This window comes from Chelonoidis abingdonii, chromosome 13, assembly GCF_003597395.2.
Source record: "Chelonoidis abingdonii isolate Lonesome George chromosome 13, CheloAbing_2.0, whole genome shotgun sequence".
Classification (NCBI taxonomy): Eukaryota; Metazoa; Chordata; order Testudines; family Testudinidae; genus Chelonoidis; species Chelonoidis abingdonii.
This window is the reverse complement of record NC_133781.1, coordinates 3,694,992-3,719,680: the sequence shown is the minus strand read 5'-3', so window position 1 is coordinate 3,719,680 and position 24,689 is coordinate 3,694,992. Positions and strand designations below refer to the sequence as shown.

The following is a 24,689-nucleotide window of genomic DNA, read 5'->3' as shown; positions in this document are numbered from 1 at the left end:
GGAGAGGATAAACTCTCAAAGAGTCAGACAGATGCTGCTGTGTTTGGGTGGACTGTGACAGTAAAGTGAAGACGAGGAAATCTCTCCTATTCACCCCATCACCTTCATATAACCCAAACCCCAAAACACCACATTTTGCTATCCCTGCTAAAGCACTTTTAAAATCTATTTAGTTCTGGTCTCTAAGGGACAAAATATAAATATTTTTGGCATAACCAGGAGCAATGGGGAACTCAGTGATTCCAATAATTGCTTTGCTAATGGGGGAATATATAAGATGATCAGTCTAGACTAGGAAAAGTGGGTGAGCATCGGAGGAGATTCACTAGCTAATCCCAGCCATTTTTCCTCAGAAGCTGATGGTGTGGAGGCAAAGGTGGGATCCCAAGTCCTTTAGGCCTCCCACAAAAGACCCTATGGAAAGCAGTCTCTCAGGAGAGCATTCAGCCATACAACTGTAAGCAGGCAGAGAAAAAAACATTGTAAATTTCACCTGCTCCAATTAGCATAACAAAAGTTGTGACTGTATCATAATGTTTAGACATGCATAAAAATGTAGTTAGTTGTAGATTTAAGGCTTTTTACAAGTATTAAATAGAGATAGTTTAAGGTAAGGTTAGCTAGAAATCCACAATGATTTTACCTCAGAAAATCAAAATGGAGAACTTAGGTTGAATTGACCAATAGCATGCAGGCAACTGGGGTTAAGTAAAATTCAGCAGGGCGAATTACCTGAAGTGAGGGATCAGTCAGGTGAGAAGGAGGTTCTCAGCTGGGTCCAGCTCAAATGACAGGCAAAGCTGATTGGCTGAACAGGTTATCACCACACCAGGAGGGGACTATGCTTATCACTGGCACTGAGAGAACAACCAATCAGAAAGACTCAAACACTGTATATAAGGTAGAGAGCTGACAGGCATCAGTGCAGATGTGAAGTGAATGGAGAAGATGAGAGGAGAGGAACAGGTCAAAGAGCGGAGATAAGCAGATCGAGAGAGCAGAGAGAAGAAAGAATCCATCAAGAACTGGAATCGCTTTTGACAGAGCAGAAGGACCGAAACCAGGGCCAGTTTTAGGCTGATTCGCCCAATTCCCTGGAATTGGGCCCCCACCAGAGCCCAACAGCTTAGGCTCCTTTAACTTTTTTTTTTTTTTTTTTTTAAACTCACCCAGCCGCGGTCTGCTCCAGGGGTCTTCGGTGGCATTCTGGCGGCAGGGGGTCTGCTCCGGAGGTCTTCGGCGGCATTTCAGCGGTGGTGCCATGGAAGACCCAGAGCACATCCCCTGCCGCTGAAGTGCTGCCGAAGCCCCGGACCACCGCCGGGTATTTGAATCAGGCCCCGCAGCTAATAAAGCCAGTCCTGACCGAGACCAGACAGAAGGATTTAAGAAAATGGAACGTAAGTATAACTCTCTGAAACCTCTCTTGATTATAAGGAATTCAGGGGTATGATTGTAAATAAAGCTGGATGTCTGCGTCTGAATGGATTTTACCCCACCTATTCTATGACTGACTGATCATCACTCATAGAATGTTATTACTTAATAATGTAATTTAACATGTAATATTGTAATGCTGTTCTATACATATGTATAAGGGATCTGTATGTTACATTGTAATAGGTTGATAAAATAGTGCAACATTGTATTAAGACTTTATACATATTGGTCTGTGTACTGAATTGTGCAACATTGTATCTGCTATATGAGTCATGTAGTTTATTGTGTCGCTCTACTGTAGCTTGTGTTGCATTGTATTTTATCAATTATCAAGTACACTAACTGATTTGTTTAAATAAATGTTATTTTGTTTTCAAATGATTACTGCTTGAGTGTCAATCCTTTGAGCGGAGGGCTGTATACATATCCTCCCAGAGTAAACAGAACTAATCTGTTCTGAGGAGTCGGCTAAGGGTTAGAGACTCACTCCCTGATAAAACACAGGCAATTCCTCTAGGGCAGTCCACCCATTGAGATGGGCCAAATTCACAACTGGTTTGTAGTTATAGGGAGGCCATTATTAGGGCACCTTGGGTCCAAATTTTGGGGTAACAGGATCCTTAGGCCTTTAGGCATTCCACAAAGGACCCTGTGGAAATCAGTCCTCTCAGTGGTGCTTTCCAAATGCAGAGAGGGAAGGGAAAAGGGACAGAGGGAGTGAGTGATAAGAGGCACCAGCTCTCTTCTCTTTACTCTCCTCTCTTATCCCATGATCCCTAACATTTGATTTCCCCAGCACCCTCTGCATCTCACATCCACCAGCCCCAACCATACAATCCCCCAGTTTCCTCCCCAAAACCCATCCCTCCTGGTCCTTTCTCATTTGATCTCCCAGAACCTAGCACATTAGTGGATTTAGGGAGGGGAAGAGTTGGCAACCTCCAGGGACACTCACTCTGCAGGGACCAACTCCAGATAAGTGGGGAAGTCCAGCTCAGGGACTGCTGGAAAATGGGGAGTGGGCACAAGTGTCCAGAGTGAATGTGGAGCCTGGCTCAAGTATCCCTTCCCTCATCTCCATGGAAGGGGCATCACATCTGGGAAGGGAACAGAGACAGGAGAACTTCATCCAGGCAGAGGGAACTTCTATAGGAGTTTCTCTCTCCCCTCCCCCAGCAGGTTAGCAGGAGGCAGGAAGGCCCATCAGTTCAGCAGCCAGGGCTGCAGCAGGGGCTGATCGGTACTTCTCCTCCTCTGCCTGTGGTTTGCTTAAACAAGGCAAAGACAGGGGCTCCCTGAACAGCTCAAGGTCAGCTGCTGCTGGAACCTGCCCCCAGGCATGGGCACTGGATATCTGGGAGCCACATGCCACTGAGGTGTGTGGGAATTGGGAAATGGAGTTTTTACTATGGCCAGCCCTAGTCAAGGCAGTGAGAGAATTTATCTCCTATGTAGAGAAGTCACTGATGTGAGCACCAAATGACGCTTCCATCACATTCAAGGTCTTTCTTCTGTGAATTATTGAATGTGGAATAATGTGTGAGCTCAGACTGCATTTTTTCCTGCAGTTATTGAAGATTTTCCCATCATCCAAGCACTTATGGGGTTTCTCTCTTGTGTAGAATATCTGATATGAAGCAAGGTTTGATCTTTGAATGAAACTTACCCCACAGTGGAGGCACTTATATTTTTTCTGTCCTGATGTTTTGAGCTCTCACGGAAGTTTTTCCCACACTCAAGGTATTTTTACAGTCTCTATCCTGTGTGCAATCTCCGATGGGTAATAAGATTTGAGCTCCGATTGAAGCTTTTCCCACAGTCCGAGCATTTATAGGGTCTCTCTCCTGTGTGGGTTCTCAAATGGTTAATAAGGACTGAGCGCTGACTGAAGCTTTTCCCACAGTGCGAGCATTTATAGGGTCTTTCTCCTGTATGGATTCTCCCATGGCTAATAAGGCCTGAGCGTTGACTGAAGCTTTTTCCGCAGTCTAAGCATTTATAGGGTCTCTCTCCTGTGTGCAATCTCCGATGAATAATAAGATTTGAGCTCCGTTTGAAGCTTTTTCCACAGTCCAAGCATTTATAGGGTCTCTCTTCTGTGTGGATTCTCCCATGGCTAATAAGGCCTGAGCGCTGACTGAAGCTCTTCCCACACTCCAAACACTTATAGGGTCTCTCTCCTGTGTGGGTTCTCTGGTGTATAAGAAGGGCTGATGGTACACTGAAACTTTTCCCACACTCGAGGCATTTATATGGTCCGTCTCCTGTGTGTATTCTCCCATGGTTAATAAGGACTGAGTGCTGACTGAAGCTTTTCCCACAGTCCAAGCATTTATATGGTCCCTCTCCAGTGTGGATTCTCCCATGGCTAATGAGATGTGAGCTCCGACTGAAGCTTTTCCCACAGACCAAGCATTTATAAGGTTTCTCTCCCGTGTGGGTCCTCTGATGTATGAGAAGGGCTGATGGTACACTGAAACTTTTCCCACACTCGAGACATTTATATGGTCCTTCTCCTGTATGGATTCTCCTATGAGTAATGAGGACTGAGCGCTGACTGAAGCTTTTCCCACAGTCCAAGCATTTATAGGGTTTCTCTCCTGTGTGGGTCCTCTGATGTATAATAAGAACAGATGGTGCACTGAAACTTTTCCCACACTCAAGGCATTTATATGGTCCTTCTCCCGTGTGGATTATCTCATGGCTAATAAGGCGTGAGCGCTGACTGAAGCTTTTCCCACAGTCCAAACATTTATAGGGTTTCTCTCCTGTGTGGGTCCTCTGATGTATAATAAGGGAAGATGGTACACCAAAACTTTTCCCACACTCAAGGCATTTATATGGTCTCTCTCCCGTGTGGTTTCTCCCATGGCTAATAAGGCCTGAGAGCTGACTAAAACTTTTCCCACACTCAAGGCATTTATACGGTCTCTCTCCTGTGTGCACTCTCCGATGGGTAGTAAGATTTGAACTCCGATCGAAGCTTTTCCCACAGTCCAAGCATTTATAGGGTCTCTCTCCAGTGTGGATTTTACCATGGTTAATAAGGCCTGAGCGCTGACTGAAGCTTTTCCTTATTTTCCTTGTGATTTGTCTGCAGGGCTGTGATTTCCTTGGGATCCCTGGCTGTCCCCCCACATTCAATTGATTCATCCACTGTCTTCCTTTGGCAGTTTCCCAACTTCCTCTCAGACTTGTGCCAATTATTCCAGGCTTTTCTCTGTTCCAAGCTCTGGGAAAAATTCTCTTCAGCTCTTCTCAAAAATGTCCCCTGCAGCTCCACTTGCTCAGGATATTTCTGCTGTGGATCCCCCTCCTCGTTCTCACTCTTTGTTTTGTCACCTGCTGTGGGACAGAGAGAGAATCCAGGCAGGAATCATTGCTTGGACTGGTAGAAAGGATAGAAAGGGGAACAGAAAAGAGGGAAAACACAACACAGTAACTGTTGGGGATACTGAGAAATTGGATTCCGCCTCCACATCCCATCCAAACACTCACAGGGAAGTGAAGTCAGGGAGAAAATTCCTGACAGCTAACAAGGTGGATGGGAAGCCATGAGCAATATCTACCACGATGACATGACAACTGCTGACCACAGCCTAAACTGGATGAGAACAGAACTGAGGGGGTTCAGACCACATTTTGGGGATTTTCAGCATTTTTCTTCATTTGCCGGATACTTTCTGTGTCAGTGTCACTGACTTCTCACCTGTGCTTGGGAGCTTCCTTTCCTCGGAGGCCTGGAAATCCGGGAGCCATGGCTCTTCCCCTGCTTCTAGCCGGGCAACTAGGTCAGGTTTGGGAATGGGGAGTCCTGCTCAGGATGTGAAATCAGACATGATCAGAGTGCACTGAGGATCGGTGGAGTATTTGTCACAAAGGCACATCTTGAGTCTAACCTGACTCCATAATTTCCTAGGGGGAACTGGGATCTGAACAGATGGGAACTTGGTCACTGTGCCCCCTTTGGAGAGGCTGATGTCTGGAGAGGGGGGAGTAGTCACACCCTCACTAGGAGTTTTCAGGATCTGTGCGCTCTGGGGAGACTTGCTGAGGCACATACATCTCTGGTGTTAAACCCCTGCCTATGTCTAAACCTCCAGAACCCAGACCCCTTCCCACAGATGGAGCTAGTCCCAGGAAGGGAGGTGCAGAGATTCTGTTTGTGAGTGAGAATTAATGCAGATTGGACAGTGGTTCTCAAATTATGGGTCAGGATCCCAAAGTGAGCTGTGACCCTATTTTAATGAGGTCTCCAGGGTTGGCGTTAAGAGTTTCTAGGGCCTGGGGCTGAAGCCAAAGCCTGAGTCCCTCCAGTCCAGGGCTGATGATGGGCTTTGTTCTTGGTCTGAGGCTTTGGTTCCCCCTCCTGGGGTCATGCAGTAAATGTTTGTTGTCAGAAGGGTCACGGTGCAATGAAGTTTGAGAACTGCTGAGATAGGATAATACACTGCTTCTGCACCCATGAAAGTTGGAGGGATGGGTGTGAATTAGCATGTCCATTAAGTTCATGACTCCCCTATCCCATTGGAGAGGGTATGGAGGTCATTGGCTCTCTTACACTGGAGTTGTGGACTATGGGTCCCATTCCTCTCTAATTTAGCTGACCCGAGAGCACGGCTTTGGAGCTGTACTCCAGCTCTGCTCCAGCTCCAGGAAAAAACCTGAAGCTCCACTGCTCCGGAGCTGCCTCACACTCCAGCTCCGGGCTCCGCTCCAAAGTCCTGCCCAAGAGGACCCAGACCAGATTCAGAAATGCAGACCCCATAGCTTCAAACAGTAAACACAAATCCTTACCCAGTGAGGTCACAGTCTCATAATTCTCCTGCATGACATCCCTGTAGAGGGCTCTCTGACTGGGGTCCAGCAGAGCCCCCTGCCCCTCAGTGAAATACACAGCCACCTCCTCAAATGTCACCAGTATCTGAAACAAAAGGTGCGCCCCACTCAGTACCTGCTGCCTCAGTCACAATCCCACTATTCATGGGGGAAGAAGCATAAATTTGGACAGCTCTGGGAGGGCCAGAGGAGCAAAATCCCACACCACTCTGCTCAGGGTGGCCAGGAAACCTCAGGGAACAGAGAGAAGGTGAGAGTTCTTTGTCCCACCCAGCAGATGGAGGAGGGCAGGGCCTTCTCATTTACCACACACCTACTAGGCACAGGCTGATGTGGGAAGCAGAGCTCTGCACCGGGGACAGGGACAGGAATCCCAGTATCTTCCCTTTGTATTGCTCTGCAGTCTCTGGGTAGTGGGTTCAGGCTCCAGCACTCTGGTCTGTTTTCCCTGCCCTGTCCAGGGGGGTTGTTTCCTGTTTCAGAAATGGGGGAAATGTTCACCCCGACAATGGGCCTGGTCGTAAATCAGGCCCTAGACTGAGCATATTCCAGCAAGTTTATCTCACCTTGTCCCCCTCCCTGCTTCACCCTGTGTATATCCTGACCTCGCCCGCTCATTCACATCCCCCCCCGATCAGCTCCCCCCCAAAATATCCCCTACCTGAGCTGGATCCATCACATCAATTTCGCTTCCCTGTCCCCCACAAAGATGGGATGATCTAGAGCAAAACATGGTCATTATTCTGCAGCCTGTCAGGGTAAGAAGGACAACTGGGGAGGCTTCTGAATTAGCATTAGTCCATTTCACACCCTGATTCCCCCCAGGATCTTTTCCTACAGACAGACACTTTAGACTCCGCCATGGTGGAAAAACCCTGTTACATTATTACAACACAGACCTGACCCCTCCCACCGGGACTAAACCCACAAGACACTTTTTACACCCTCCCAGTAACCGAGCCTCTGAGACAAATCCCAGAAATAAGCAGAATCAAATGAGCCATTTTGGGGGATCCCCCCTGACACTGTCCCCAGGGCAGCACATTCCCCCAGCAGCATGGGGACCAAGCAGAGGCAGGAACTGGCTTTTCCTCTCCCTGCTCCTCACCTTCTTTCAGCAAAGTCAATCTGCCCTGAGGGGCTGCTGGAAATGGAGCTGGGCAGGGCATGGAGCCTGGACCTTCCCTCCCCATTTATTGCTCCTGCTGCTCCTTCCAGTCTTTCCACTCTCACTTCTGCATGGAGGAACCGGTTACTGTCCTGCCATTCCTGTGGGCTTTCCTCTCTAATAGCTACTGCCACCTCTAACAGGAGTGTGAGACAGAACGTATTGGGGGAAGCAGCTCGGATCCACAGATCCCCAGAAGCACAGATGGGGTGAGGATGGGCCGTTTTTGCACAGTCACTTTCCTGCGCATCACCAGCACTTTCCAGATGAGGAGAGAGACCTGGGGGAGTCTTCAACAAAGCCCAGGTCTGCCCTAAGGGCTGATTCCAGCCACATGAAAAAGTCCCCTATCAGATAGGCACAAAGGGACTTAATGATGGTCTGTCCCAGCACAGACCCCGCTGGGGACCAGCAGCTGCTCCCAGAGCACAATGGAGACAGCATCATGTGCCCCAGAAAACTCAGCTAGCTCTAGGGCTCTACAATCCTGAGCAGAGAGATTGACACTGGCCTTCTCTTTCTCAGCAATCACCAGAGACCTCTGCTGGAGGCAGCTAATGACCAAGCCTCCCCATGCTGCTCCTGCAGCCCCAGGGACAATCAGGCCAATGCTGATCTCATTTGCTCATCTGGACTCACATTGGAACTGAAAAGCCAGTTCAAAACCTGTATTTCATACTTGAACCGAAATGGGAGAGTGGCACTATATATGAAAGAAAGCAAAGAATCAAATGAAGCAAAACTCTTAAATGAACCAAACTGTACCATATAATTGCTATAGATAGTAATTCCATGCTCTAATAAGAATATAGCAGAGGGATATATTACAGACCACCTGACCACGATGGTGAGAGTGACTGTGAAATACTCAGGGAGATTACAGAGGTTTTTAAAATAAAAAACTCAATAATAATGGGAGATTTCAACTATCCCCATATTGACTGGGTACATGTCACCTCAGGACAGGATGCAGAAATAAAGTTTCTTGACACCTTAAATATGACTACTTCTTGGAGCAGCTAGTCCTGGAACCCACAAGAAAGAGATAATTCTTGATTTAGTCCTAAGTGGAGCACAGGATCTGATCCAGGAGGTGAATATAGCTGGACCTCTTGGTAATAGTGACCATAATATAATTAAATTTAACACCCCTGGGGCGGGGAAAACACCACAACAGCCCATCAATGTAGCAATTAATTTCAGAAAGCGAAACTACACACAATAAACAATAAAGTAAAAGAAGCATTGAAAGGCAAAAAGGCACCCTTTAAAATGTGGAAGTTAAATCCTAGTAAGGAACTAGAAAGGAGCATAAACTTTGGCTCTCGCAAATGAAGTGTAAAAATATAATTAGGAAGGTCAAAAAAGAATTTGAAGAACAACTAGCCAAAGACGCAAACAGTTATAGCAAAAAGTTTTAAGTACATCAGCAGCAGGAAGCCTGCTAAACCAGTGGGGCCACTGCATGAACAAGATGCTAAAGGAGCACTAAAGGACAATAAGGCCATTGTGGAGAAGCTAAATGAATTCTTTGCATCAGTCTTCACAGCTGAGGATGCAAGGGAGATTCACAAACCTGAGCCATTCTTTTTAGGTGACAAATCTGAGGAACTGTCCCAGATTGAGATGTCAGTAGAGGAGATTTTGGAACAAATTGATAAACTAAACCAGGACTATATGACAGTCACCCAAGTGTTCTGAAGGAACTCAAATGTGAAATTGCACAGCTACTAACTGTAGTCTGCAACCTATCATTTAAATCAGCTGTACCAAATGACTGGATAATAGCTAATGTGATGCCAATTTTTAAAAAAGGCTCTAGAAGTAATCCCAGCAATTACAGGCCGGTAAACCTGACTTCAGTACCGGGCAACTGGTTGAAACTATAGTAAAGAACAAAACTGTCAGACACATAGATGAACATAATTTGTTGGGGAAGAGTCAACATGGTTTTTGTAAATGGAAATCATGCCTCACCAATCTACTAGAATTCTTTCAGGGGGTCAACAAGCATGCGGATAAGGGGGAACCAGTGGATATAGTATACTAAGCTTTTCAGAAAGCCCTTGACAAGGGTCTCTCACCAAAGGCTCTGAAACAAAGTAAGCTGTCATGGGATAAGAGAGAAGGTCCTCTCATGAACTGGTAACTGGTTAAAAGATAGGAAACAAAGAGTAGGAATAAACAGTCAGTTTTCAGAATGGAGAGAGGTAAACAGCAGTGTCCCCCAAAAGTCTGTACTGGGACCAGTCCTATTCAACATATTCATAACTGATCTGGAAAAAGGGCTAAACAGTGAGGTGGCAAAATTTGCAGATGATACAAAACTACTCAAGATAATTAAGTCCCAGGCAGACTGTGAAGAGCAACAAAAGGATCTCTTGAAACTGGGTGACTGGGCAACAAAATGGCAGATGCATTTATCAACATTGAATTTCAAAGTAATACACACTGAAAAACATAAACCCAACTATATATATAAAATTAACTCTTACCACTTAAGAAAGAGATCTTGGAGTCACTGCAGATAGTTCTCTGAAAACACTCAATGTGCAGCAGCAGACAAAAAAGCAAACAGAATGTTGGGAATCATTAAGAAAGGGATAGATAATAAGACAGAAAATATCCATTGCCTCTATATAAATACATGATATGCCCACATCTTGAATACTGCATGCAGATGTGGTCACCCCCACTCAAAAAAGATATATTGGAATTGGAAAAGGTTCAGAAAAGGGCGACAAAAACTATTAGGGGTATGGAACAGCTGCCATATGAGGAGAGATTAATAAGACTGGGATCTTTCAGCTTGGAAAAGAGAGAGATAAGAGGGGACATGATTGAGGTCTATACAATCATGACTGGTGTAGAGAAAGTAGATAAGGAACTATTATTTACTCCTTCTTATAACTCTAGAGGTCACCAAATGAAATTAATAGGCAGCAGATTTAAAATAATCAAAAGGAAGTATTTTTTCTCACACAACATACAGTCAACCTGTGGAACTCCTTGCCAGAGGATGTTGTGAAGGCCAAGACTATAACAGCACTAAAAAAAACAGTTAAGTTCTTGGAACCAGAGAAGATTAGGGTTGCAAGAGACCTCAGGAGGTCATCTAGTCCAACCCCGCTCAAAAGGTTGGAGGGTAGGTCCATCAATGGCTATTAGCCAAGATGGGCAGGGATGGCGTTCTTAGCCTCCGTTTGCCAGAAGCTGGGAATGGGTGACAGGGGATGGATCCCTTGATGATTACCTATTCTGTTCATTCCCTCTGGGGCACCTGGCATTGTCCACTGTTGGAAAACAGGATACTGGGCTGGAAGGACCCAGTATGGCCATTTTTATGTTCATAATTTTGATTTACGGACTGAACTGGAAAAAAAAAAAGGAGGGGGAATTCCTCATTTTTTTAAACTCAATAAAAAAATTATTCAATGATCTTATTTTAATTTTAAGAGAAGAAACTAGCTAGCCAATGGGTTGGTGATGGCTCTTGGAACGGCCTACCCCAGGGGTTGGCTACCTCTGGCATGTGGCTCGCCAGGGTAAGCACCCTGGAGGCCCGGGCCAGTTTGTCTACCTGCCGTGTTGGCAGGTTCAGCAGATCGCAGCTCCCACTGGCCACGGTTCGCCGTCCCAGGCCAATGGGGGTGACGGGAAGCCACGGCCAGCACATCCCTTGCCCGCGTCGCTTCCCGCTGCCCCCATTGGTCTGGCCAGTGGGAGCCACGGTCCACCGAACCTGCCGACACAGCAGATAAACAAACTGGCCCAGTCCGCCAGAGTGCTTACCCCGGTGAGCCGCGTGCCAGAGGTTCCAACCCCTGGCCTACCCCATAGTGAGAAGAAAATGAAAATAAAAGGGGGCCAGCCCACAAGTGCAGGGAGGGAGAGGAGAAGCTTGGGAGCTGCTTGCACACCATGGGAGGCAGAAAGAGGGCCCAGAGGTAGAGGAACCATCTCTGAGATACTCCCCTGAGGAGAGAAGAGGGTGGATGCTCCCTGGGCCATGAAGTTGATAACTCTTCAAGTCCAGGAACAAAAATAATGGCTCCCCAACCTTCTCCCCTTTGACAGGCCTCCTCCCACCCTCTCCAACCCCTGGGGCAGCTCCTCCTTCCAATTGCCTCACTTGAGGCAGAGTTCATGCTCCAAACTCCCTTCCCCACTGAAGCCAGCTGCAGGGTCCACTCCCAAACCCCACCCCCCCACCCCAGATACTATTTGATACCCTCCTCCAACCCCCCCACACCTACTCCCAGATAGATATGTTTCTTTCATACATATATCTTGATGTTAGATATCAATCCCCATTCTCAGCAGAGGACAAAGTCAAGGCAAAAATTCATTACACCAAAACATGGAAGAAGATGGAAATACTTCAGTCAGAAGAAAGAAATAATGATGTCATAGAATCAATGTCAGACATCTGAAATTGAAAGATGAATTGGAACTTCTTCTGAGAGTTTGTGAAATTTCCAAAAAGGAAGATGAAGGAAAGCCCAAAAAATGATTGGGCCAATTCTTGACTCATTTGTAGATGAGCCACATCTCAAAAAGAAAGAAAACAGAGCAAACTACTAGGAACATCAGAAAAATGTCATCCCCAAGCTAAATCAACTAGCAAAAATTGTACTGGCAGTTCCAGTAACACAAGTGAGTTCTGAAAGAAAATTTCCAGACCTCAAACGTATCCTTTTCCTGCAGAGGTCCAATATTACAAAGCAAAGATGTTATTTTAAGTTGCTCAAACAAATTATGCATAAAAAATTGTGTTCTTTTGACAATACAAAAACACTAGGAAAACTCATGTAAAGTTAAAAAATAAATAAATAGCCAAAAATAAAAAGTTTCCATTTTAAGCTGCAGCTCTCTTCTGAATTTACCTTCGTGAAGATTGAAATATGATTTAAAACAGTAACTGAAGTTTTATTTTTGTTTCTTTGGGTGGCTTGAACTAGAAATGAAACTGAACATACTGAATGCAACTGAACCTGAACCGAACCAAACCAAAATAAAAACAGTTGGACTCTTTCCCTGCTGTTGCTAGCAGGGACTCCTGTCTGGCCCAGAATCCTGCACAGAAATCAGAACAGGGCCCTGTTCAGTCCTGTCAGACCCAAATATTTAACATTCAGGAGTCAGACCCCCAAATAGCAACACTGTCTTAAAAAATTAACGACTAAATTGGGGGCAGAGGGGAGGGGGCAGGATATTTGCCTTGCAAATTCTGAGCCCTTAGAGGGAAATCCCCTGTTCCCTCAATGCTTGTTTGATCTATCTAGGAAAAAAGATTCCCCACTGGCTGCTGGGTGGGGCAGCCCCCTCTCTCACCTCATGGGCTGGGGGAGCTGCCATTGTATCTTTCACCATCCCTCTTCCTTCCCCAACCCTCTGGTTCCTCCTTCCCCGACCAGTCTCTGCTTGCTCTCATGCCTCCCCACAATCCCCCATTTCCTTCCCTTTATCACCCTACTCAGAGTTTCCCTCTATTCTAGCTCTGTACCCCTGAGCCCCAGAATTCTCCCTCTGCCCCGATTCCTGTGTGTTCCCTCAGCCTCCCTTCTGCAGCCCCACATCCCCATCCCACCCCCTGCATCCCTATTCACCCCTTTCTGTCCCCTCACACATCCCTGTTCTCCCTCTGGCTCTCAGGGCCCCCTACCCCTCTTCAGCCCCCTTCTGGCTCCTCACATGTTACTGTCCAATCCCTCACACTCCCTGCAAACCATGGGAGCTGGCAGCCATCTTTCTTCTGCCCAACGCAGGGAATCGCAGCCAGCCCAGCTGGGAGCAGTCTGGGGCATCCCCTGCCCCTGCCGACAGGCTGCACCAGGAGCGTCTCTCCCTGGGGCGCAGGGCAGGCCTCACCTTCTCTCCACGTGGGGCTCTGTCTGGGAACAGGGCTCTGGGTCCCAGTAAGGGGGGGCGGGTCAGGCTGGGGTCTCTGCACTGGGAGAGTCTCTTGGGGAGCAACGGGAATGTTCCTCCCTCGATAGGAAACCTCCCGCGTCTGCCGCCAAGGCTCTGGGGTCCCCAGTAGTAGCCTAGGCCCCGGGGTCTTGCAAGGGACGTGGATTGCGCCCCCAGAGAGTCACTGCAGCGACCGCAATTCACTTCCTGCTGCCAGGCTGAGTGACCCCGGGAATCGCTCCGCCCGGCGCCTCCTGGGTCCTAGCGAGACCGTGTGCTCTAGTGGGCTGAGCTGCAAGGTCTGCTCCTGTAGTTCAGATCATGGAGTTGTCAGTGCTATATCCGACCTCTGGTTAATTGCAGTCAAATTAACCCATCACTGGGCTGTAGGAAAAACCCCTCCAGTTCTCCTCCCTTTTCCCTGAGGGCTACCTGCTGCTCCTCACCCTGCTAGTGTAACATTGCCTGCAGGGTTTGCCGCTGGTAACAATTAACATTTGTGTACTCTCCCTTTTGCTGCCCTGTCAAAATGTGCTGCTTCTGCCTTTCACCATCCTGCAGTCCCAGGGCAGTAAGTTGTGATGGATGGAGGCATTCCCACCACAATTTGGTACCGCTCATCTTTCCCCACTTTCTGATCTAGGGGTAACAAACTGTGATGGATGGGGTTGATCTGTCATAGTTTTCCCACCTGTGCCTTTCTCCATCCTTTGTTCCAGGGCTGGTAAGTTCTGATGGATAGGGACATCTACTTCTCACCTTTCTCCATCCTCTACATTTTTCTGTCTCCTGTTCAGGGGTAGAAATTTTTCATGGATACAGGATATGCCTGTCACAATTTGCTACCTCTATTTTTCCCCATCCCTTTTGGGGCACCAGAACAGAGGGCCATGGCCCTCCCACTTTTGAAGGTGAATGGGCCTGTCCTGTCCCTTTCCTCCACAGACCCATCTCTTTCTCTTACCCCATATCTCTCCCCTGAGGCCCTGCCCCATGGCCAGGTCAGAAGCTGGAGCCCTGCCTGGGTAAGAGAGGCCCAGGGATCTCAGGCAGCTGTGGCGAGCCACAGATCCTCCACCTCCCTAGGGTCGAGAGGCCCCTGAGAGCAACCCCGGCCAATGTTCCTACCCCTCGGGCCTCCTGGCCAGGGCAGATGGAGGGTCCATGGCTCCCAACAGCTGCCTGGCTGGCTCTTACCATTGCCTTGCAACTGCCCTGGATATGAGACATGGGCTGTGGGCTGCTCTTGGGCCCCCCACATGGCAGGTGGAGGGGCCCAGGCTGCCTGGCCCAACTCTGGCTTCTATCTTCATCAGGGGGCAGGGCCTCAAGGGGAAGAGGAGGAGCAGGTGAGGGGCCACAGAAGGAGCAGGGCCTCCTGGTCTCACCACTTAAGGAAGAATGCCTCACCTCTGCTTGTTGTCCAGACCTTTCTTTATCCTGAGTCAGATGTAGCTAGTTGTGATGAATTGGCATATGCTGATCACAGTTTGATTCTTTTACCTTTCTCCATTCCTGGTGCAGGGGTAACAAATTGTGATGGATAGGGGCACACCTGTCACTGTTTTCCTCCTCATCTTCAGGTGATGATAGTAAATTCTGATAGACCGGCCTGTTTCATCATAATTTGCTACCATAACCTTTCCCTATCCTTTATCTTTCCCATTTCCTGGTCCAGAGATCCAGGGGTGAAAGTGAGCTGGTACGGGCTGGTACTCCATACCAGTAAGAACCCGCACCAGCCCATACCCAGCCCACATTAAAGCACTGCTATAGCAGCGCTTTAATGTCCCTGCCCCTTTTTCCTCCCCTGGCAGGGCCCCTGCCAGTAGGGTCTGTACTGGCAGGGCCACCGATGGTGGGGGAGGGGAAGGGACAGCTATGTTAAAGCTGTGGCAGCGCTTCAAGGATGGTCCTTTGCCGTGGCAGCACTTTAATGTTGATGTGCTCTCCCCTCGCCCCCCGGTTGGCAGGGCCGCCGAGGGGGGGAGCACAGCAAAGTTAAAGTGCTGCTGAGGCAAAGGACCCTCCAGTGCTTTAACATCCCTGCCCCTTCCCCGCCCCCGGCCACTGACAGGTGGGGGAAGGGCAAAGGGAGCAGCTGCCCTGGGGCTGGCAATTTAGAAGGTCCCAGGGCTCCAGATGCTGCTGCTGCTACCGCACCAGCCGTGTCTGGAGCTCTGGGTCAGGGCCGACTCCAGGCACCAGCGCAGCAAGCAGGTACTTGGAGTGGCCAACGGAAAGGAGCAGCACATCCAGCTCCTTGGTGGCAATTTGGTGGCGGGTTGCTTGGTCCCTCTTGGAGGGAAGGACCTGCCACCTAATTGCCACTGGTGGCAGCTTCTTCTACCCCCCCGCCCCCCACCGCTTGGGGCAGCAAAAACATTGGAGCCAGCCCTGCTCCGGGCCCTTTAAATCAACATGGGAGCCCCAGGGGGCGCGGGCCAAAGGCTGGCTGGGGGATGCTGACCCCCAGCCCCACCCCTTCTGCCCAAGGCCATGCCCCTTCCGAGGGCCAGAGCCTCCCTCCAATACGAGTAAGTGTCCTCAGTTACTTTCACCCCTGCAGAGGTCACCAGTTATGACAGAGAGAGGTATGCCTGTCACAGTCTGCTACCCCACCTTTCCCCATCCTCTGGTCCAGGGGTAAAAAATTGTGATTAATAGGGGTGCACCTGTCACAATTTTCTGCTTGCCACCATCTTTCCTCATCCTTTGGTCCCAATGTAGCAAATTATGACACAAGAATTCATCTCTGTCACAAATTGCTACCATTGTGTAATCTTTGTTTTAAATTTGGACACAAAGAAAGGTATTTTTATTATTATTTGGAAAAGCATTCTACAGAGTTAAACTGCAGGACTATGGTATGTAACCTCCTGAATGAAGGTGTTGTTTCTTTATTAGTCTCTTTCCATTGTAGATTAGGCTGTCAGGAGTAGCTCAGGAACATGAATACTGACCTGAGGACTGACTGTCACAAACCAGGGCACAAACCACAAACTGGCTGTGTGTTCTACAGTTAGATTTTGCCAACCAAGTATCAAGTGTGAACTCCTCAAGCACTGTGTAACAGCTTTACCATGGAGTTATAGACAATCCCCTAAGGGACTATAAATCTTGCCACCCATGCAGCCTACCTTTGTGATAGATGGTCCAAATCACAATAATATTCTGGTTTCTCCCAATCCCAAACAGCCAGTCATTTACCGCAGGTCAACTGCACAGAGCTCAAACCAAAGACAACACTTGTAAGTAACCAATTCTATAATGAATTAACTGATTTATTGGTTAAGAGAAGGAAATGAGAGTTACTTAAAAAATTGAAGCAGGCAAATGTACACACACACAAACAAGTTACAATCATAAGTTTCAAAAGGTAATAGAAGCTTCTATGATAAGCAAGCTCAGTACTTCCTTTAGGACTAGTCCAATCTGAGCAGCTGCAACTCCCTCACTTTGTGCCTAAAACATCTCCCCACTCAGCCCTCACCTGTCCAAGCAGCATAGAGATAAAGTTCCTTGTGGCCAGGCATTTTTATTTCCTTCCCCCACAGTTCAAACTGATTGCTTATGCCATCAACTGAGTCTTTTGTCCACAATGTTCCACAATTGCTTGTCTGATGTCCAGGGCCAGATTAACCTTTTGTGGGCCTGGCCCCAAACATATTTGTGGGCTCCCATGCAGGCAAAGGAGCATGGCATGGAAAGGATGGTCCCCAGAGCAAGAGACCAGCCAGGGGCAGTGGGGCATAGCATGGTGGGGCCGGCTCTGCTTCACCCAACCCAGTACAAGGGCACTGTACTGGCAGTTGACGGACACACACGGCAGCACAGGGCTGGGCAGGTGAAATGTGTCTCTTCCCCTCAGGGGTGGGCCCATGCTGTGCCACACAGCCCCAACTCCCTATGCCCAGGAACTGCTATCCCCAGGAGCCCCACACACAGACCCCCCACCACAAATGCACAGTGGCCTGCACACCATCACCCCTGCCCAGCACCCCCCCACACACTGCCGCACCACTACTGTCCAATGCACTTCCCCACAGTCCACCACCACAACTACACAGCAGCCCATTCAGACCCCCCCACCATGCTCAACATCCCAACACACAGACCTCCCCCATTGCCCCCCAAGAACCCTCCCCCACTAGCCAGCAGCCCCCTGACACACCTCCAGAGACTCACTCCCTCACACTCTGCCCCCTGGCCACACTCGTCTCTAGCTCTAAGACCTCCCACTCCAACTGCCCTATCACTGCATATCCCTCTGCCGGCTGGCACCAGGGGTGTAATCTTGGCAGAAGAGCTGCGTGCGTACCTTCCCCACATCCCACCGCCACCATGCCAAGGGAAAGACATGCTGCTGTCCTCGCCAGGCTGTTGCATACACCGGAGGTGCCTAAGGCCAACAACAGTGATTCGTGCCCGGAGTGCTTTAGCGCCAATAAACACACCAGGGGGAGAGGCAAGCAGAGTTTATTTGGGATCCCAAAGCGGAGCTGGGAGACTTAGTATGCCTCAGATCCAGCCCCGTTAAAACAAGCAGTCTGTTCCTTTATATCCATGAGAACTTTTCTCGCTGACTAGCAAGCCCCCGTTTCCCCTCCCTCTTCTGTCCAGCTGCAGCATTCTTTTCTCACACACTTCTTTCTTCCCCCTCCTCCTCCTCTTCCCCCTGTAGCAGTTACGTAAGCGCAGGTGCATTAAGTAAACTTGGCCGCGGCAGCTCGTTAGTAAGTTTTCCTTCTGCAAGTTATCTTGTCCTTCTGCTAAAGGTGCACAGGCCTCATTATTTCTGCTTTAGACCAATTAGAACTCTTGCAACTGATAACGGCTGTTACACCAGGCCTTTTAGGTCGATTAAAGTTTAAACATGGAAGGACTCTTGCTCATCTGAGGCCTAAACAGGGAGACTTTATATCCTTATTACCTTTTAAGTTACTTTAGGGTTATGCTTAGTGACACCAACAAGGCCAGCCAGAATTCCCGGAAGGACACCACAAAGCCCACGTCCTCCAACAAGCTGTTATTAAAATGCCAATAAGCCAGCCCTGCCTCTCTGAACTGACAGAGGCCATCACGGTCACCAAATGGTGATCTGTGAATGGGGCCAGCCAGATGTCGGAGGCATGGGCCTGTGCCAGATGGAAACATGATAAATAAATTCGGATCAACCTGGAGTGGCACGACCGATTGTCCTCCACCCGGACATAGGTGAAGGTGGTATCGTTGTCCAGGTGATGGTCGCACCAGACATCCACCAGGGCATGATGGTCCATGATCTCCCTGAGGATACCCGCAGTAGCCTGGGATCTCTCGGTTCCTGAGCGGTCCCAGTCCTCAGGAGTGGTGTTGAAGTTCCCACCCAGGACCAGGCACTCGTGAGGATCCAGGGTGCCGAGGAAGGCCGACGCCTGCTGGAAAAAAACATACTTGTTCCAGGCCTGGGTTTGGGGCATAAACTTTGACTATGTTTAAGATCAGCCCCTCCACACAGGCCTGGACGTGCAGCCGGTGGCCTGGCATGACCTGGGCAACCCCCAGCACCTGAGGCCGTAGCTCGGAGGAGAACAGAGTGGCCAACCCAGCCAACTGGATGCTGAGGTGGCTGAAAGAGACCCCATCCCCCTACTCCACCACCAGCTAGTCTCGACGGTTGGAGCTGTGTGGCTATCCTGCAGGAAGATCACAGAGTAACCGTCCCTTCTGAAGGAAGGAGAGCACCTGGCTTCTGCGGAGACCCACCCTACAGCCCTGGGTGTTTAATGACGAAAAGGCGGTAACTGTCATAGTGAGGGCTGGAGTGGATCCTCACAGGCAGGGCGATTGACAGGCTCCAGTGGGCCCCGCAACAGCCCAGTCTCGATCCCAAAGGTCAAGAGGGAGTCACGGAACTTACAGGCCCACCGGTAGGCCGCAATGTCCTGCCTCTCGGTCCCTCTTCCCTCCCCTAAAAGGGCTTTCATGACCCAGAGGACATGGTGGAAGTCCCCCCCAGCACTGGAGGGTGAGCTGCACCTTGCCATTCGAGCCATGAGTGTCCTTTAGGAAGCAATGCAGCTCATCCCTCAGCCAATCCGCTGCCGTCCTCTGGTGGGGCCCCTGAGAGATCCTCGCAGCCTGCAGAGATGGGCAAAAAAGGGGCCGAGCCCCAGCGCTGCTGCACTGGGCAGCCCATCCCCATCCCTGGCAAGGAAGGGGGCGGCAGAGGGAATAGTGCAGCCCCTTCAGTATTTGGAAGGGGAGACACGAAAACCACCCCCTGAAGGTTGTCTGTGGGTAGCAGGAACAAGACAACCTCGGGCGTGGCAATAGAAAGGAAGGTGTAGGGGAAAGGAACAGGTGATGCTTTGAGCGCAGGAATGGGGGCAGAGGCGGGATCAGGGGCAAGGACTGAAACAGGAGTCGGGACTGGGGCAGGGGAGGAGACAGGAACAGGATCAGGGGCAGGGATTGGAATGGGAACAGGGACAGAGATCGATCTATAGTCCCCAGGAGCCAAGCTGCTGGGGTGCGGCTCCCCTCGACTAGGACTCAGGGTCAAGGGGACAGGAGCAGGAGCAGGGCCTTCGCCAATGCTGGGCATGGGAGTTGCAAGAAGCGTGTCACCTGCAGCCATGGCATCAGGAATGGTGGAGTTGTCAGCAGGGCCCTGCTCCAGAGGGGAGGCTAACTGCTCCATCTGGGTGGTAGAGGGTGGGCCCACAGGCTCGGGGCCTAGACGCTGAGCATCAACCAATGCCCCGAGGGGCTCAGCGGCCTTACATCCATGGCCAGGCTGATAGGTAGGGCCAGGGGCGCCCCAAGGACAAGAGCAGGGGCAATAGCTTGGAGTGAGGGCAGGGATAAGGAGTGGGCAGTGGGGCTAAGCCACCACCCAGATTGAGGCCCGCTGGGGGTGGGTCGTCCTCCCTCTGGGTAACTGGGGTCAGACCCACCAAGGACCTTGATCTTCTCAAATATGGATGTAAAAATCAGTCCCCGTAGCCCCAGAGTCCTCCCCGTGAGCAACTTGGGAAACAGTTGCCCCAGCATCAGCGGCAGCGGGGGCATAGATGTTGCAGGGGCCAGGGGAACTCCTGTAGAGGCTTCCTTGGGGGGGAACTCGACAAGGGGGGAAGGATAGCCTCTGTCTGCTGCCATGGCTTGCCATAGCTGGCGCTCCTCTTGGGCTCTGTTCAGGGGCACAGCAGAAGGATTAGCAGCCTCAGCTCCCCGCAGCGTCTTTTGGGAGGGCCTCCTCTCTCTCCTCATCAGAGGGAAGGGATTGAGCTCGCAATTTGCAGGCACCGAATTTCCCCCAGATGAGCACTCAGCCCTCCAAGGTGGAAGTGGAAGTGGAGGGCCGGTCAGCAGGGACAGGGACAGGGGGAAGGGCAAGGGTTCCGGGGCTCAGGGTGGCAAGGGTGGGACAGCGGGAGGAAGGGAAACCTCCCCCTCAGGAAGGCCCTCTCCTTTGACCAGCAAGAGTCTTACCGCCCTCTCCTCCATGGGTCCTGCCAAACTGCAACCGATGGAGGCAAGACCTGCCCACATGGCTGTCCCTGTGGTCCGAGCAGGGGCTATGGCAGAAGGAGGAGCGGTGGCAGCAGCAGTAGCCGGGCCACCAGAGTCACCGGTGACGACAGAGCTGGCACCCTCCCGGGTCTTGGGGATCCCGTATGCCCCTCCATGCCAGGCCAAGGGGCAGTCTCTCTGGACATGCACCATCACCTGGCAGAGGAAGCACCGGGCCTCCCCCATCATATAATGGACCTGGTGGTGGGCCCCCTGGTAGGGCACCAGGAGGGACCCTTCGAGTGCCACTCCATCACACACCACCCGTGGTATTTGGATCTGGACCTACAGGCAGAAGGACAAGATGTGATGGAGGGCAGTGTTGGGAAGGAAGGGTGGAACGGAGGTTAACACCACCCCTATGCCCAGGTCCTCCAGGAGTTCTAGGGGGACAAACACCCCCACCCCACCATCAGGCCCCTTTCCACCACCTCCTGAGTGGTGGCCTCTGATGCCAGGAAGAACACAACTTTACCATACATTTCAGAGGCCACCACAATGGCTGTGGGCCCCACCACCCTTGCCAGTGCCCGCACATATGTTTTAACATGGGGCAAGGGGGACACCAGGAGGCAGCGGACACCATGCCTCCTAGTCAGCAAGGGGAAGGGGCCCCAGCCACCAGGGATGGTACCAGAGATGGCAGTTGGGGCGGATGTTGTGGTGGCACATGGAGGGGCAGCGGCGACTAACCACTCCTCCCTGCTAGGCTGTGTTCAGGGAAAGAGGGTATAGGTGGGCAGGAGACTACAGGGGGGACTGGGGGAAAGGGAAGAAGCAACCACTCCTCCCCGCTAGGCTGCCATATCTACTACAATATCATTGGGAAGGCTGTGAACAGTGTTGGGGAGGGCAACTGAAAGGGAGCATAAGCACTTATGGAGGGGGCATGGGCGCACAGGTAAAAGGGACTGAACAGGGGGGAGAGAAGGAGGACAGGGGAAAAAAGGGGCCAGGCAAATCACAGGAGGCAACTACAAATGCAAGGGTAGGGCAGGCAACCAAACCAAAGCCCAAGGTTTGAGGCAGGGGAGGTAACAAGGGGTGGGGTGGAGCTGGCAGACTAACAAACACTGAGTCAGGGGAGTTAAACTAACAGAAAGGGAAACTCCCAAAGGGTCAAAGCAAGTGATGGGTGTGGCAGGCTTCAGGGCCAGAGGGGCAAACTACATAGGGGTACTGGGGGGTACAGCAGGGAGGGGGGGCCCCACCAGCCAAATGTAGCTGTGGGGTAGGGTAAGTCCAAGGCGGGGAGGCACATGCACTCATGTGTGCTTGTGCAACTCAGTCCATGCTGCTCACTGCTGCATACAGACCCAAGTGGTAAAAAGGGGAGAACAAACAGCCACGTTGAGGGGCAAAGAGTAGGTCCAGGTAGTATGTGGAGTGGGGGAGGGGGGTTGGGGGTGGTGTTGGGGGGGGTTGGGGGTGGTGTTGGGGGGAGCAGATGGGCAAGGGGGAGGGCTCCACACCTCTCCCCCTTGCTCCCCTCAACAGGAATAGGAGTCACCACCACCCCAGGAGCAGAGATTGTAAAAGTCACTCAGGTTGTGAACAAACCCCCTCCACAATGTCCCTTAGTAGGAATCCTCGTCTTCTTCCTCCTCCACAGCAGCATCAACAGCTCTGACCAGAAGCAGCAACAAGCAGCAGTCAGCTGGCCAGGCAGGAGGAACCCATGGATAATGGTGGGTCATTGCTTCTCCCACTGGAGGGGGAGCAGGCCGGAAATGCCCCCCCTCTCAACAGCAGCATTCCTGGGAGAAGGAGCACCAGCTAGCCAGCAGCAGCAACCAGAGCACTCCAAGCCTGCCCCCACAGAGGGTCACATGCTGGACAGGAAGTATAAGAGCCCAACCCCAGAGCTCACTCTGGAGGCAGCTGCTAGAAAGACTAGGTATCTTCAGTCCAGCTCCAGCAGTGGACTTGAAGACTGGCCCAGCTGGCTGATACTTGACATGGATCAGCCTGTGGGAGAGTTGCTGAGCTTACCCCTCACCAGCTACCTTGAGGATCCAATGGTGATTGACCCCCCTGAGGACCCTACCTTGACCCAGGTACCTCCAGAGGGGGAGTTGGGAAGTAGCCCAGGGGCAGCTGACTCAAGTCTGGCTGCAATACTGCCAAAACCCATGTCAGTGTGTTGCAGCCAGGATCCCCACTGACAGCAGCAGACCTTTGGTGGCTGCTACGGCCCTTGGCTGGGCTGCAGTGGAGTAGGAGAACCTGTGTTCCCCCCCTTCCCATGGGTGGCAGTTTCCCCCCTCCCAAGCAGTTTGAAGCCTGAAGACTGGGTGTGCTATTTACCAGTGTTTGCTCAGCCCCTGCCTGTGGACCTGAGCTGTGACTCCTTACTGCCCCACCCTGACTATGGGTCTGGGCTTGTTAACCGCTACCTGTGTGCGCTCAGCCCCTGCTGAATGGCTTGAGCCAGGACTGCTGTGGCCCAACTGATTCCCCAGGGGTCAGTGCAAGGACTAAGGTAGGCAGAGTGGTTCCCTGCTGCCCTGGAGAGGGATGAACCCCAACGAATCCTCCCTACAGTACCACTTAATGATCTTTCCAAATATTGTTTGTACGGTTAGCTAACTATTATAAAGCGCTTTGGATAAGAGTGCTTTATAAAAAAAAAAAAAGAAGTTGGGGTGTAGGGTCTGGCCAGGACTTGGGGTGTGGAAGGAGGCTCAGGACTGGAGGTGCAGGGTCTGGGATGGAGTTAGGGTGAGGGAGGGGGCTCAGGGTTGGAGCAGGAGGTTAGGGTGTGAAGCACTTACCTGGGGCAGCTCCCATTTGGTGCAAGGGGTGCAGGTGGGAATGTGGAGGGGGTGCAGGAGCTCCCATTTGGTGCTCAGGGTGGGGGTGGGTATATGTGGGGGGTGCAGGAGTCAGGGCAGAGGGCTGGGGATGTGGGCTGAGGTTGTTGGGGTGCAGGAAGCCGCAGCCAGCACATCCCTCATCCTGCACCACTTCCTGCAGCCCCCATTGGCCTTGAGCGGCGAACTGCAGCTAGTGGGAGCCACGATCAGCCAAACCTGCAGATGCGGCAAGTAAACAAGCTGGCCTGGCCTGCCAGGTGGCTTACTCTGGTGGGCCACATGCCAAACGTTGCCAATCCCTGCCCTATAAGATAGGATGCAGGTATTATAAGTGAGATTAACGCAGGCAGCAAATGACAACCATTTCATAAAGTCCAAATACTGAACACATCTCTATAAATCTAATGACTATTTTAACAACACTAACACACAGGTGAGCCAGACTGGTTTCCAACCATGCATTTATCAGTGTTCAGTGAGGCCTAGGGGCACCTATTTTGTAGTAAATAAACATTTAATGGACACAGAACACTGACAGAATTGTGAAGCATTGTAAACAGCATTGGAAATACTTATGAATGCCTTTTAAACATAAGCTATTTGGCAGAAAATCTCACATTCCTCCTTATTCAGACTTTGCCCCATTGTCACTGTTACACATATTAAACACCTTTTCAGCACAAAGTTTCTGTACTTTGGCACACACATCAAAGGCCATTGCCCTCTGGTCTTGCATTAGAAACATTTTTCTCTGGCATTTTCCTCACTGTTAAAACAGAAGTGCCTTGTTCTCACTGTGTTCTTGCCTCAGAATAGCTCCTGCACCTTAGGCCTGGTCTACACTACGCGTTTAAATCGATTTAAAGAGCGTTAAATAGATTTAACGCTGTACCCGTCCACACTACAACGCCCTTTATATCGATATAAAGGGCTCTTTAAATCGATTTCTGTAC

The 24,689-nt window shown here is 50.6% G+C and overlaps 3 protein-coding genes across 3 annotated transcripts in view; 1 reads left to right on the top strand and 2 right to left on the bottom strand.

Moving 5' to 3' along the window:
• Window positions 1–24,689, bottom strand: part of LOC116824943 (uncharacterized) — a 480,271-nt gene that overhangs the window by 187,798 nt on the left and 267,784 nt on the right. The window contains 1 exon segment of the mRNA XM_075071952.1: window positions 3,200–4,497. Coding sequence (XP_074928053.1) covers window positions 3,200–4,497 — 1,298 coding nt within the window.
• The window catches only part of LOC116832036 (uncharacterized), a 524,829-nt gene that overhangs the window by 364,237 nt on the left and 135,903 nt on the right, over window positions 1–24,689 (top strand). The window lies entirely within an intron of this gene.
• Window positions 4,695–10,269, bottom strand: LOC142047687 (zinc finger protein 707-like). The gene is made up of 4 exons (XM_075072050.1): window positions 6,941–10,269; window positions 6,238–6,364; window positions 5,150–5,254; window positions 4,695–4,828 (listed from the first exon to the last, which is right to left on the bottom strand). Exons 1-4 carry the CDS (start codon window positions 7,016–7,018, stop codon window positions 4,779–4,781), a joined length of 360 nt encoding a protein of 119 aa, XP_074928151.1. The 5' UTR covers window positions 7,019–10,269; the 3' UTR covers window positions 4,695–4,778.